Source organism: Pan troglodytes, chromosome 16 (genome assembly GCF_028858775.2).
Source record: "Pan troglodytes isolate AG18354 chromosome 16, NHGRI_mPanTro3-v2.0_pri, whole genome shotgun sequence".
In the NCBI taxonomy this organism is placed as follows: Eukaryota; Metazoa; Chordata; class Mammalia; order Primates; family Hominidae; genus Pan; species Pan troglodytes.
In genome coordinates this window covers 84838101-84850568 of record NC_072414.2, presented here as the reverse complement: position 1 = coordinate 84850568, position 12468 = coordinate 84838101, and the positions used below count along the sequence as shown (strand labels likewise).

The window sequence follows — 12468 nt, the reverse complement described above, 5'->3', positions numbered from 1 at the left end:
TCAGCCACCTCCCCGTGCAAGATCCTCAAGTGCAACTCTGAGTTCTGGAGCGCCACGTCGGGCAGCCACGCCCCAGCCTCAGACGACACCCCCGAGTTCTGTGCAGCCTTGCGCAGCTACGCCCTGTGCACGCGGCGGACGGCCCGCACCTGCCGGGGTGACCTGGCCTACCACTCGGCCGTCCATGGCATAGAGGACCTCATGAGCCAGCACAACTGCTCCAAGGATGGCCCCACCTCGCAGCCACGCCTGCGCACGCTCCCACCGGCCGGAGACAGCCAGGAGCGCTCGGACAGCCCCGAGATCTGCCATTACGAGAAGAGCTTTCACAAGCACTCGGCCACCCCCAACTACACGCACTGTGGCCTCTTCGGGGACCCACACCTCAGGACTTTCACAGACCGCTTCCAGACCTGCAAGGTGCAGGGCGCCTGGCCGCTCATCGATAATAATTACCTGAATGTGCAGGTCACCAACACACCTGTGCTGCCCGGCTCAGCGGCCACTGCCACCAGCAAGGTAAGGGGGAGGGGGCGGCTGTAGGGCACAGCCCTGCCCTTTGTCTCTGCCCTGCGTGGACACTGAGAGGCTGAGAGGGCCTCGGGTGCCTGGGAATGGGGGAAGACGGAGCAGAGCGGGGACACAGGAGCACCCTCCTGAGCATGCCAAGGGGGTGGGTCTCAGCTTCCTCCCTCCTTCCTCGAGCCAGCCTGGCCTGGCAGGCATAGCTCCATTTCACAAATGGGGAGCCTGATGCTCTAAGAGGCCAAGTGACCTTCCCACCCCAAGTGCATAGTCAGCTGGAATGCTGAGCTAGAATTTGCCCCAGGCCCGGGTGACTCCAGAACCTGGCATATTCTGAGCGGCCCCACAAGGCCACTGCGGGCTGCTGGTTTTCAAACCCAAGGAGGCCTCAGCAAGTGGGCAGCAGGACTCAGGTCCTGCTCATGGGGCCGCAGCCACACACACAGCCATGGACCCACGCAAGTGGACACTCCTGTCTACCCCAGGCCTCCCTCCCCTACCTGCTTTTGGAGAGGATGTCCTGAATCGGACTTAGCCAGAGGGCAAGGCCTCGAGGCCAGGAAGGAAGCTGGTGGCTCCCAGTTCAGGCGATGGGGACACGTCCACCCTCCCCAGTGCCCGGCCCACCGGTGCCCCCTGGGGTTTCCCGCTTGGCGAAATGGCAGTGGGCCTGTTTTCCTAGGAAGAGCCAGTTGGAAGGCCGTGTGTCGGGCAGTGCCAGATTTACCACAAGGGCGTTTCTGTTCCTTCCCACCCCTCCACACCCAGAGGAGGACAGCGAGGTGACCTGGCAGCCAAGGAAATGCTCCATCCCTGCCACTTCCCTCTGCTCCGGTGGCCCTTGCCTGCCTGCAGGGGGTCACTTTCTGGTCCCTGGCTGGGCGGGAAATAAGCAGGTCTTCGCCCTGTGGATTCCCAAGCGGGCCCTTGGCACCACACCGTGACACCTAATGGAGAAGACTTGCAGCCGGTACACTCCACCCTGTGCCCCCGCAGCCCTCCGCATACTCAGGGCCTGCATCAAGGACCCAGCCACCTCCCCCACGGCCCCTGCACCTCCCCACCACCCGCCCTCCTGAGAGCCAAGACAAACGGACGCCAGGAGCCTGAGGCTGCAGCTTCTAAATCCAGGCACCAGCACGCTTCAGAGAGGACCTGGCCTCCCTGTCCCATCCTGCAGGTTCCCAAGGGCTGGCAGGGCGCACAGGGAGGTCTGACGATGTGAGAGGGATGTGGACCCCAGGTGGCTCGCTCCTCCAGACCCCAGGGGGTAGAAGCACCAAATGCGACAACAGAGCCAAGCCACGCACCGGGGAGGATTTGTGATTTGTGTGCAGGGAGGCTGGGCTGCTGCCCCCATTATGGATGGGGGTGATGTGACGGGGTAGAGCAGTGGAGGGAGACCTTCCCTTCCTATTCCAGCATGGAGGCTTCCAGAAGAGTATGAAGCAGAGCTTCACCAACCCAGCCCATTTCTGCTGCAACCGAAGGCCACCTTTGATCTCAGCAGGCTGAGAGCTCAGCCCTGTCAACCAGGCTCTGCTGGAGGCCAGACAGTGACAGCGTCAGTGTCTGTGGCCAAGTCAGTCTCAGAACTCGGGCCAGACTGGGGTATCGTGGTCCCCCGGTGAGAACATCGGTGGCTGGCTTCAGGCACCTTTGGCCTGCCCCCGCCTGTCTGTCAGGCCTCCGTTACTCAGGTGTGTTTGTTCACTCATTGATGGAGCAAACACTTAACAGACGTTGCATCTGTGCCAGCCTCTGAGCTAGTTGTTGCCCTCCCTCCCAAAAGCTCCCAGGCTAGTGAAGAGCAAAGACCAGCAAAGGGGAGCTGGCGATGGAGGCTGGGGCAGCAGGATGTTGAAGGACATTGGGAGCCTTGGCTCCGTCCAGAGAACTGGGGAGCCCATCCACCAAGCTCGCCCCTGAAGCACAGCGCAAGTTTCCAGATGGAGGAACAGAGGAGTCGACATCCAAAGCAGGCGGAGTGGGAGAGCAGCCTGGTGTCTGCAGGGAGCAGGGAAAGGCAAGGGACTTTCATCTCCAAGATGATGAGGCCTCTGGGTTCTGGGTTTCTGTGACCACCTCAACCACCACCAACAGAGCCCTCTGGGCCTGCCAGACTCTACCGCCCACTGGAACCCACTCCCCTTTCCCCTCTCAGGCAGCCAGACTCCACCTGTCCCTGCACACCTGCCCTTGAGGGCCTCTCCTCAGGCTTCCCAGAGTGTGTCCAGCCCCTGCCTGGCCTGACCCTGACCTTGCAGCTATGAGATTTGCCTTCTTGTGCAGAAGCTCCATGTGCAAGCTGTGTGTGCATGAAGCTGCCCCCAAACACCTGGGCATCACTAGGGGCCTTTATTTGTTTCTCATGATACTGGCAGTATCAGCCAATCAGCCAATCCCTCTGTTCTTGTGGACGATCAAGATCTAGTGTTTTCTACGTGGACATTTTAGCCAGTGTCTTACCCCCGTGGGACAGCCTTCTGTGCCCAGCCTCCTGCTCCATCACCCTCTTCCCATCTGTGCTGCTAATACCCATTTTACAAAGAAACTGAGACTCAGGAGAGGACAGGAAGTCAAGTCCTGCGCCTTCCCCTTCCTTTCCCCGCTGGTTAGTTTTCCCCATAGCACTTGCCAGCCTGTCCCTCTGCATGATTCATTTGCTTAGTCTATGAACCCCTGAAGCACAGGGATCTTCTCCCGCGTGTACCCCGAGCCCCCAGCACCAGGCCTGGCATGGAGTTGGTGCTCCGTAAATAGTAGCTGATGCAGCCTGGGCTCTGCCTCGTGCCCGGTGCAGTGGAAAGGGCCAGGGCCCCTTCAGAAGGGGGAGCAGCAGAGACAGGAGCGGCAGCCCGCCCGTGGCTGTGTTGGCAGCGAGCCGCCAGCTTTCGACAGGCCCCCTTCATGCTGTTACTTGTGGTTGAGTCCCTGGCACCGGTGCCAAGAAGAGTCAAGCAGCCTGTCAGCCTTCCAGGAGACTGTCTATGCGAGAGATGGTGGTTAGAGCGAAACCAGCCTTTCCTGTTCCAGGGAGACTGATGGCACTTGGAAAGCAGGACGCCGCCCCCCCCCCCCCCACCCCCAGTGTCTGTGTGGCCCTGCACACCAGGCAGGGACACCAGAGTCCCCCATCCTCCCCCCATGGCAGGACCACCCACGGCCCAGACCACCCTGGCTGGCCCACCTCCGGCACCCCCAGGCGGCCTCCACACCGAGGTGGGCTGGCCAGTGGGTGGAAAGAAGGAAGAAGTTGAACCGTATGAAGTTGCCATTTCCATAGGTCAGGAATGGTAGAGTAGCAGCAATTTCATCAGGTTCGAGGCTTAGGGCTCCATGCTGGATGGAGAGGCTGCAGCTGCAGCCACCTTTGACACCCCACAGCAAATGGGAAGTGTGCCGTGTCCTGCGGCCAGGCTGGGACCCCTGTAGGAAGGGATGCGAGGAAATCGAGTCCAGTCCTCAAGGAACTGTGCGCTTGGGGTCCTCCTGGTGCTGCTGCATGGACTCCCGCAGAGCCCCGGCCCCAGGCAGTCACCATCAGGCACAGAAAGCACAGCGCCGGGTGCCCGAGATGAACGGGCTCATGAAAAGACGGCCATTTCTTGTAAAGTCCTCCAGCAGCCTGCCCCTTGTTCAGCTCCTCCCAGCCTTGCCTAACACGGTGAGAGGACAGGATTTTCCTTCTTCAGAAGCCTTGGCCTAGGGTCTCCCTCTGTTCTTCTGGGGGTTCCACACCCCTCAGGCTACCAGTTCTCCCCACCTCATCATCCCGAAATCTTATGCTAATATGGGGAACCCACAAAGCCACAGCAACACAGCCAGGGGCACCTCTAGTGGCTCTGAATACCCCACTGGCTTGTATTACCTAGAAGGTTCTGGGACCCCCTTTCCAGGCCTCAGGCCTCTTAGCACCTGGCCCTGAGGCCATGACCCTGGGCCAGCCCGCCCCAAACAGGCCACTCTGCTGCACCCCTGGCCTCCGGGCCCCAGAGAACAGGATGGCCTCTTGCTGCATTCCTGGCCAGACCCCACCTTCCACCTTCCTGCGACTCTCCTGCCTGAGCTGAGGTCCTTCTGTGGTTTCCCTGCCTGCCCTTCCCCATCAGAGCAGCTTGTTATTTCCTGTTGCTTTCTAGCACCTCGCACTGTGCCCTCGCCACACATCTGCTGTTAGGCCAGAAACTCCCTTGGCACGCGGCGGCATTGCCCTCTACCCAGAGAGCCGGCAGGCAGTCCTCATGCCTCCCCCAAGTGCCCAGGCAGAGAATGGCTGTGCATGTCATCAGCAGCTCCCCCATGCTCAGACCCCTTCAGCCTGCAGACCCTCTGAGGCCGGGTTGGGGTGGGATCCCCTGGGAGCTCTGTCAGCCAGCCAGCTAGCTGGCCAGACCCTCTCCTGGGTGGGGAGGGATGAGCCCTGACCTACAGAGGGGTGAGGGGTTGGGGCTTAGTGGTGGGGGTAGTTGCCGGGCCTGGGAGAGAGTAGTGCAGCAGATAAAGGTGGGATTTTAGCAGGAGGTCCCAAAAGGCCTGGGTGCCACCTTGTCCCCTTTGCCCCACCTCCCTTCGTGGCTTCAGGCTGGGAGTCCAGGTTCCAGCTGCCCTTGGTCCAGGGGGACCAAGGCACCCAGAGCTCCCGTGGCAAAACAGCTGACACCTGGGAAAGGAGTGGAAGAAGGGGTGGTTTTTTCTCTCCCAATTTCTCTGTTTCCAACCCAGAAACCTACTTAGGGTTAGGGAGGAAAGAACAGCCAGACACCACCCAGGACGCGGACGGCAGAGGAAACTCACCTGCTCCCCTGGCCACCGGCCCTCCTCCTCTCAGGCCTCCCACCCTATGGGCTTGTGGCCAAGAGAGCCCAGAGTCTGAAAACCCAGAGTCTAATCCCAGCTCTGCCTCTTGCTGGCTGTGTGACCTTAGGCAAGTTACTGCCTCTCTCTCAGCCTACATTTTCTCATCCGGAAAATTGAGAGTAATGTCACCGACCTTTGCAGTGTCACACGAGACTGGAAGTAATACACGCAGTGCCTGGCATGCTGTATGCAGCCAGTGCCCCTGTGTCTGGCTCTCAGGAGAACAGTGCCACCCAGCCAGCTGCTGCTCCAGCAGCTCAGTCCAGCCCCTCACCCCTGGGCCACAGGCTCCAGCAGAAAGGAGCCTCCCTGCTCCAGCCCTGGCCAAGGCTGCCCGTTCAGCCTGGAACCTCCATCTCCCTTTTACCGACCAGCACCTTGCTCCTTTCCTGTTCCCCTCCTCCATGACCCAGCTTGGGGACCCCTTTCAGCAGCCTTGGGACAGTGGCTTCTGCTTGCCTCTGCCTGCTTGCATGGATTTTGCCCTATTCATTCTTTGAGCTTCATTTCCCTCCATTCCACCTGCTGTAATGTTCAGACATTTGCTTGGGTCCTTTGTCAGGAATTGTGCTCCAGTACCACTGTCATTATGCAAGATGATGTTCGCAAACCATATTCGTTTCCTATCGCCACTGTAGCAAATTAGCATAAACTGAGTGGTTCAAACCAACAGAAATGTTTTATAATTGTGGAGGCCAAAAGTTGGGAATATGTCTCTTGGGGATAAAATCAAGGTATCAGCAGGGCTGGTCCTGGAGACTCCAGGGGAGAATCCATTCATTGCCATTTCCAGCTTTTGGTGGTTGCCAGCATCCCTTGGTTTGTGGCCACATCATTCGAATCTCTGCCTTGTTGATCACATCACCTTCGCCTCTGTCCTAGTTAGTCAAATCTCCCTCTGCCTCCTTCTTATAAAGATACTTGTGATTCCATCTAGGGCCCACCCAGGTAATCCAGAATAATCTCTTCATCTCAGTGTTCTTAACCTAATCATATCTGCAGGGTCCCTTTTGCCATCTAAGGGAACATTCCCAAGTTACAGGGATTAGGGCATGTTCTTCTTGGGAGCCATTATTCAGCCTACCACACTGGGCTTTTGACCTTTATTTTTAATCATCTATGCTTTTATTTTTCTGGTTCACTTCCCTACATAGTAAAAGAGCTAGTTTTCTACTTAGGGTAGTGGTCTAACATTTTTCTAAGTCACTTTTTAAAGTAAAAAGGGCAAGTTGTTTTCATTGAAAGAATGTGAAGTGCACAGCTGCGCAGGTGGAACTGATCTGTCCAACCTGGGGAAGGGAGTGTCTGGGGCATCCCTGGGGATCCTTCCTGCCCTCCTCTCAGTCTAGAGCATCTTAAGTGTGGGGCTGTGCCTCCTCCCACTGTGCCTCACCCACTCTCCTCTGCCCCTTTCCCCGGCAGCTCACCATCATCTTCAAGAACTTCCAGGAGTGTGTGGACCAGAAGGTGTACCAGGCTGAGATGGACGAGCTCCCGGCCGCCTTCGTGGATGGCTCTAAGAACGGTGGGGACAAGCACGGGGCCAACAGCCTGAAGATCACTGAGAAGGTGTCAGGCCAGCACGTGGAGATCCAGGCCAAGTACATCGGCACCACCATCGTGGTGCGCCAGGTGGGCCGCTACCTGACCTTTGCCGTCCGCATGCCAGAGGAAGTGGTCAATGCTGTGGAGGACTGGGACAGCCAGGGTCTCTACCTCTGCCTGCGGGGCTGCCCCCTCAACCAGCAGATCGACTTCCAGGCCTTCCACACCAATGCTGAGGGCACCGGTGCCCGCAGGCTGGCAGCCGCCAGCCCTGCACCCACAGCCCCCGAGACCTTCCCATACGAGACAGCCGTGGCCAAGTGCAAGGAGAAGCTGCCGGTGGAGGACCTGTACTACCAGGCCTGCGTCTTCGACCTCCTCACCACGGGCGACGTGAACTTCACACTGGCCGCCTACTACGCGTTGGAGGATGTCAAGATGCTCCACTCCAACAAAGACAAACTGCACCTGTATGAGAGGACTCGGGACCTGCCAGGCAGGGCGGCTGCGGGGCTGCTCCTGGCCCCCCGGCCCCTCCTGGGCGCCCTCGTCCCGCTCCTGGCCCTGCTCCCTGTGTTCTGCTAGACGCGTAGATGTGGAGGGAGGCGCGGGCTCTGTCCTCTCGGCTTCTCCATGTGTGGGCTGGGACCGCCAACGGGGTGCGGATCTCCTGGCGTGTCCACCATGGCCCCACAGAACGCCAGGGACCGCCTGCTGCCCAGGGCTCAGGCATGGACCCCTCCCCTTCTAGTGCACGTGACAAGGTTGTGGTGACTGGTGCCGTGATGTTTGACAGTAGAGCTGTGTGAGAGGGAGAGCAGCTCCCCTCGCCCCGCCCCCGCAGTGTGAATGTGCGAAACATCCCCTCAGGCTGAAGCCCCCCACCCCCCACCAGAGACACACTGGGAACCGTCAGAGTCAGCTCCTTCCCCCTCACAATGCACTGAAAGGCCCGGCCGACTGCTGCTCGCCGATCCGTGGGGCCCCCTGTGCCCGCCACACGCACGCACACACTCTTACACGAGAGCACACTCGAGCCCCCTAGGCCAGCGGGGACACCCCAGCCACACAGGGAGGCATCCTTGGGGCTTGGCCCCAGGCAGGGCACCCCCAGGGCGCTGCTTGGCACCTTAGCAGACTGATGGAACCTTTTGGCCAGTAGGTCGTGCCCGCCTGGTGCCTTCTGGCCTGTGACCTCCCTGCCCATGTTCACCTGGCTGCTGTGGGTACCAGTGCAGGTCCCGGTTTTCAGGCACCTGCTCAGCTGCCCGTCTCTGGCCTGGGCCCCTGCCCCTTCCACCCTGTGCTTAGAAAGTCGAAGTGCTTGGTTCTAAATGTCTAAACAGAGAAGAGATCCTTGACTTCTGTTCCTCTCCCTCCTGCAGATGCAAGAGCTCCTGGGCAGGGGTGCCTGGGCCCCAGGGTGTGGCAGGAGACCCAGTGGATGGGGCCAGCTGGCCTGCCCTGATCCTCTGCTTCCTCCTCACAACCCCAAGAGCCCCCAACCCGGTCCATCCACGTCTGGAGTCTGGGGAGAGGAGCAGGGTCTTAGGACTCTCAGCTCTGAGCATCCCTGGCAGGGTCTTCAACCTCTAATCTCTTCCCTTAAGCCCTGTGGCCACACAGCCAGGAGAGACTTGCCGCTGGCTCCCGCCTCATTTCAGCCCAGGGTGCTCATCCAGGAGCCCAGAACAGTCCCACCTGTGCTGCTATGCCCACAGCACAAAGCCAGGCTTCACTCCCAAAAGTGCAGCCAGGCCCTGGAGGGTGATCCTGCCAGCAGCCCTACAGCCCCACACCCTACCCACCCATCAGCATCCACCCATCAGCAGCCCCTCTGCTGTTCCCCAGGGACCTCTCATACACTGGCCAGGAGGCTGCAGAACATGTGTCTCCCCCTCCCTCCAAGAGGTCCTGCTCCCTCTGCCAGAACCGTGTGTGGGCGGGTGGGAGGGCGCTCGGGCGCTCCCTCTCCCTGCTGGTTTTAGTTGGTCCCTATGTTGGAAGTAAAAGTGAAGCACTTTATTTTGGTTGTGTTTGCTCACGTTCTGCTTGGAAGTGGGGACCCCTCACTGCGTCCACGTGTCTGCGACCTGTGTGGAGTGTCACCGCGTGTACATACTGTAATTTATTTATTAATGGCTAAATGCAAGTAAAGTTTGTTTTTTTTGTTATTTTCTTTTAGACGTGTTGGAGTTTGTTTTCTGAACAGACTTTGGCTCCCTTGAGGGGGGTGGAGGATGGACTTTGGTGGTGGGATCCCCTGCAGCAAGTGTGTGTGTGTGTGCGCACGTGCCTGTGTGTGCGTGCATGCCTGTGTGCGTGCATGTACGCATGTGTGCGCATGCCTGTGTGTGTGCATGTAGGCATGTGTGCGCATGTGTATGTGCGTGTGAATGCTGTGAAGGCGGATAGAAGATGCAGCAGTTTACAAAAGCAATGTGTGGTGGCTGTTAAAGTCACTTTTCCTCCTCACGATGAGCTGTCTTTGGAGCTTGGCAGGCCCAGATCCTCTTGTTCTAGTGATAGTGGAACACAGTCAGGGAGACAGGTGACTACGTGGTGGAGAGACATATGGTGCCCTCTGGGATGAGATGGGTGGGATGGCCTGAGATCTGGGATGACTCCGTCTCAGCCACTGCTATCAGCCTGGAGCCCCAGCTGTGGGACTGCCTGCCACCTTCCCTGCCAGTGCCCATCTTCTCATAGCCCGGGCGGAGCAGTGGTGCTGCAGAGGAGGCTGCTGTCCACGTCACTGTGGGACCAGGTTTATTGCCAGCTGTGATCACATTTCATCTGTAAAAACTACTCAGTGAATCAGGAAGAAATTCAGGCCCATTTTGCCGATGAAACAGACTCTGTGAGATTAACTGACTTGCCTAGGGCTCCTTAGCAACGGGAAGGACAACCTGTGCACCTAGGTTAGTATTGCCCTGAAGCCCCTTCTCTTCAAACTAAATCCCATGAGGCAGAATAGCAGCACAGTTAAGCCAGCCTACATCCTGGCTTCTCCACCTCCCCAGCAGTGTGACCATGGGCAAGTCACTTCACCTCTCTGAGCCTGCATGCTGTTCTCTGGAAGATGGGGGGGTGCCTGTCCCATACAGTTGTTTGGAGAGTCAGGAGTTCGTTCCTGTAAATTGCTTAGGAGAGGGCGGGGCACACATGGCTTGTCTGGTCGTGGGGAGGGAGGGGGTGGTATTATCCCAAAGCAAGATAAATCAGGTAAGGGGAGAAGGAAAGGGGCGATATAGACCCTGGACTCTTGGGAGAGGTGAACCTGCAGGCTAGCAAGGGGAGGAGTCCCAAGAGTGGCCATGTACATTAATCCCAGGCAGACCAGGAAGGCTGAAGAAAAAGGAGAACTTTATTTTATTTTTGAAATGGAGTCTGGCGTCTTGCTCTGTCGCCAGGCTGGAGTGCAGTGGCACGATCCCAGCTCACTGCAGCCTCTGCCTCCCAGGTTCAAGCAATTTTCCTGCCTCAGCCTCCCAAGTAGCTGGGACTACGGGCACACACCACCACGCCTGGCTAATTTTTTGTATTTTAGTAGAGATGGTGTTTCACCATGTTGACCAGGATGGTCTTGATCTCCTGACCTCGTGATCCGCCTGCCTTGGCCTCCCAAAGTGTTGGGATTACAGGCGTGAGCCACCGTGCCCGGCCAAAAAAGGAGAACTTTCTAAAGCCCTGTTCTTGCAGGGCTCCCACAGAGAACACGGGAGTTGGGTTTGGGAGGCAGGAACCAGACTGGAAAGGACAAAACGTACCCAGCATCTTCCCTGGCGGCCGGAACCGTCACTAGAGGCCCCGTGCCCTTAGCAGTCCCAGGGACAGAGTGACTCAGGGAGGCAGCAAGGAGGAGCGGAGCCATTGGTGCTCGTCCGGCACAGAGAACAGTTCCTGAGAAGCCAGGGCACACAGAAGATAAAGAAAAAAAACTCTACTAGATGAAAATGCTAAATGGCACTAGCCAGAAAGTATTCTTGGTTTGGAATTTTTTTTCAGGACCCTAAATGTAACCGGCTGGAATTCTTTCCCAAGTGCCATGCTACTACTGGTTGCCCTCACGAACATGGAAATGCCATCGTGAATATGGAACACAGCATCCTGAGCTAAAAGATTCCCAAGAAGCAGCAGCATCTTGCAGGACGGGCTAGGTTTGGAGCTTCTGGAGGTTCCTGGCTGCCAGCTCCGCAGAGGCCTGCGGCCTGGAGGTAAATGCATTAGCACACGGAGGTGGGCGCCTCTCCCCGCCCCATCCTGTCTCACTGATGTGTTGCCGAGAACTCCTGGAGTTCTTGTTTAGCTAACCAGAATGTGCAAGGCTATAGGACAGGAGAGAAATGGCCTTTAAAACAAATGAATGAGAGTCACGATGAAGGGGGCAGACTGGGGGGTGAAAATCATTACCAGAACACTTGGGCAGAGACCCGTCAGAGCCAGGCAGGAGACAGTCATCAGAGCTGTGCCAGCAAGTGGCATGGAGCAGGGGTGGCACTTGGGCTCGGGCTGCAGGCAAACTTGGCGTCAAAACTGGCTCAACCCGTCGCGAGCTGTGTGGTCTCCTTGGGATTTTTTGAGCCTTAGATTCCTTATTTGTAAAATGGATTTGTGAGTCTCCACCTCCCGAGGTCAGTATGGAAATCCAGTGAGCTAACGCTCGTCAATGGCCTCGCACATGGCCCTGGCACCACGCATGGAGGCCGCCAAAAGTGGCCGCCTCCTCTCTGCAATTGCATTTATTTATCCATTTGATATCTCTATTGGGTGTCTACCCAGCATTGTTCAGGGGGGTGAGGGGCTACCGCAATGACCCAGACAGACTGCTGTGCATTCTTATTGGAAAGACAAGGCAATAAACCAGTTACAAAACCCCGGGTCCCACGGTAACGAGCTCCACAGAGGAAAGGGAAGTGGGCCAGAGGTTCCGAGAGACACACATTGGATTGCAGGAGGGTGAGAAGGGGCATTCATCTGTGCTGGGGTTAAGGGGGCCTCTGACTAGCTCACCTGCATGAATTTCAGGAACAAGCCATGCAGAGCTGGAGAGAGCATTCTGTGCAGAGAAAACAGTGCAACAGCCCTAGAGCAGCAGCAGCAAAGGGGGAGTTTAAGGGATGGTGGGAAGCCACTGTCACTGGACAGTAGCAAGTGGACAGACCAGGGGTCCCAGGTGAGGCCACAGAGCAGCCAAAGTACGGCAGGGCTCTCCAGCTCCGGGAGGACTTGATGTTTGACTCCAGTTGCCAGAGGAAGCCATTCACGGGCTTTGAGTGTAGGAATGATGTGTCCGACTTGGGTCTTTTTATTGTTCTTTTTTAGAGACAGGGTCTCACTCTATCACCCAGGCTGGAGTGCAGCGGCACAATCACAGCTCACTGCAGCCTCCACTTCCTGGGCTCAAGCAATCCTCCCACTTCAGCCACTCAAGTAGCTGGGATTACAGGTGCCTGCCATCACACCCGGCTAATTGTTAAATTTTTTGAAGAGACAGGATCTTGCTGTTTTCCCAGGCTGATCTTGAACTCCTGGGCT

The 12468-nt window shown here is 57.6% G+C and overlaps 1 protein-coding gene across 2 annotated transcripts in view; it reads left to right on the top strand.

Annotated features, from left to right (window-relative positions):
• RGMA (repulsive guidance molecule BMP co-receptor a) overlaps positions 1–9104 on the top strand; it is a 45831-nt gene extending 36727 nt beyond the window's left edge. For both annotated transcript variants that reach the window (XM_510608.8, XM_054667154.2), the window contains exons 3-4: positions 5–519; positions 6808–9104. In XM_510608.8, the coding sequence (XP_510608.3) occupies positions 5–519; positions 6808–7515 (1223 nt within the window). In that variant the 3' untranslated portion in view covers positions 7516–9104. The remainder of the gene's footprint in view (positions 1–4; positions 520–6807) is intronic.
• The last annotated feature ends 3364 nt before the right edge of the window (positions 9105–12468 follow it).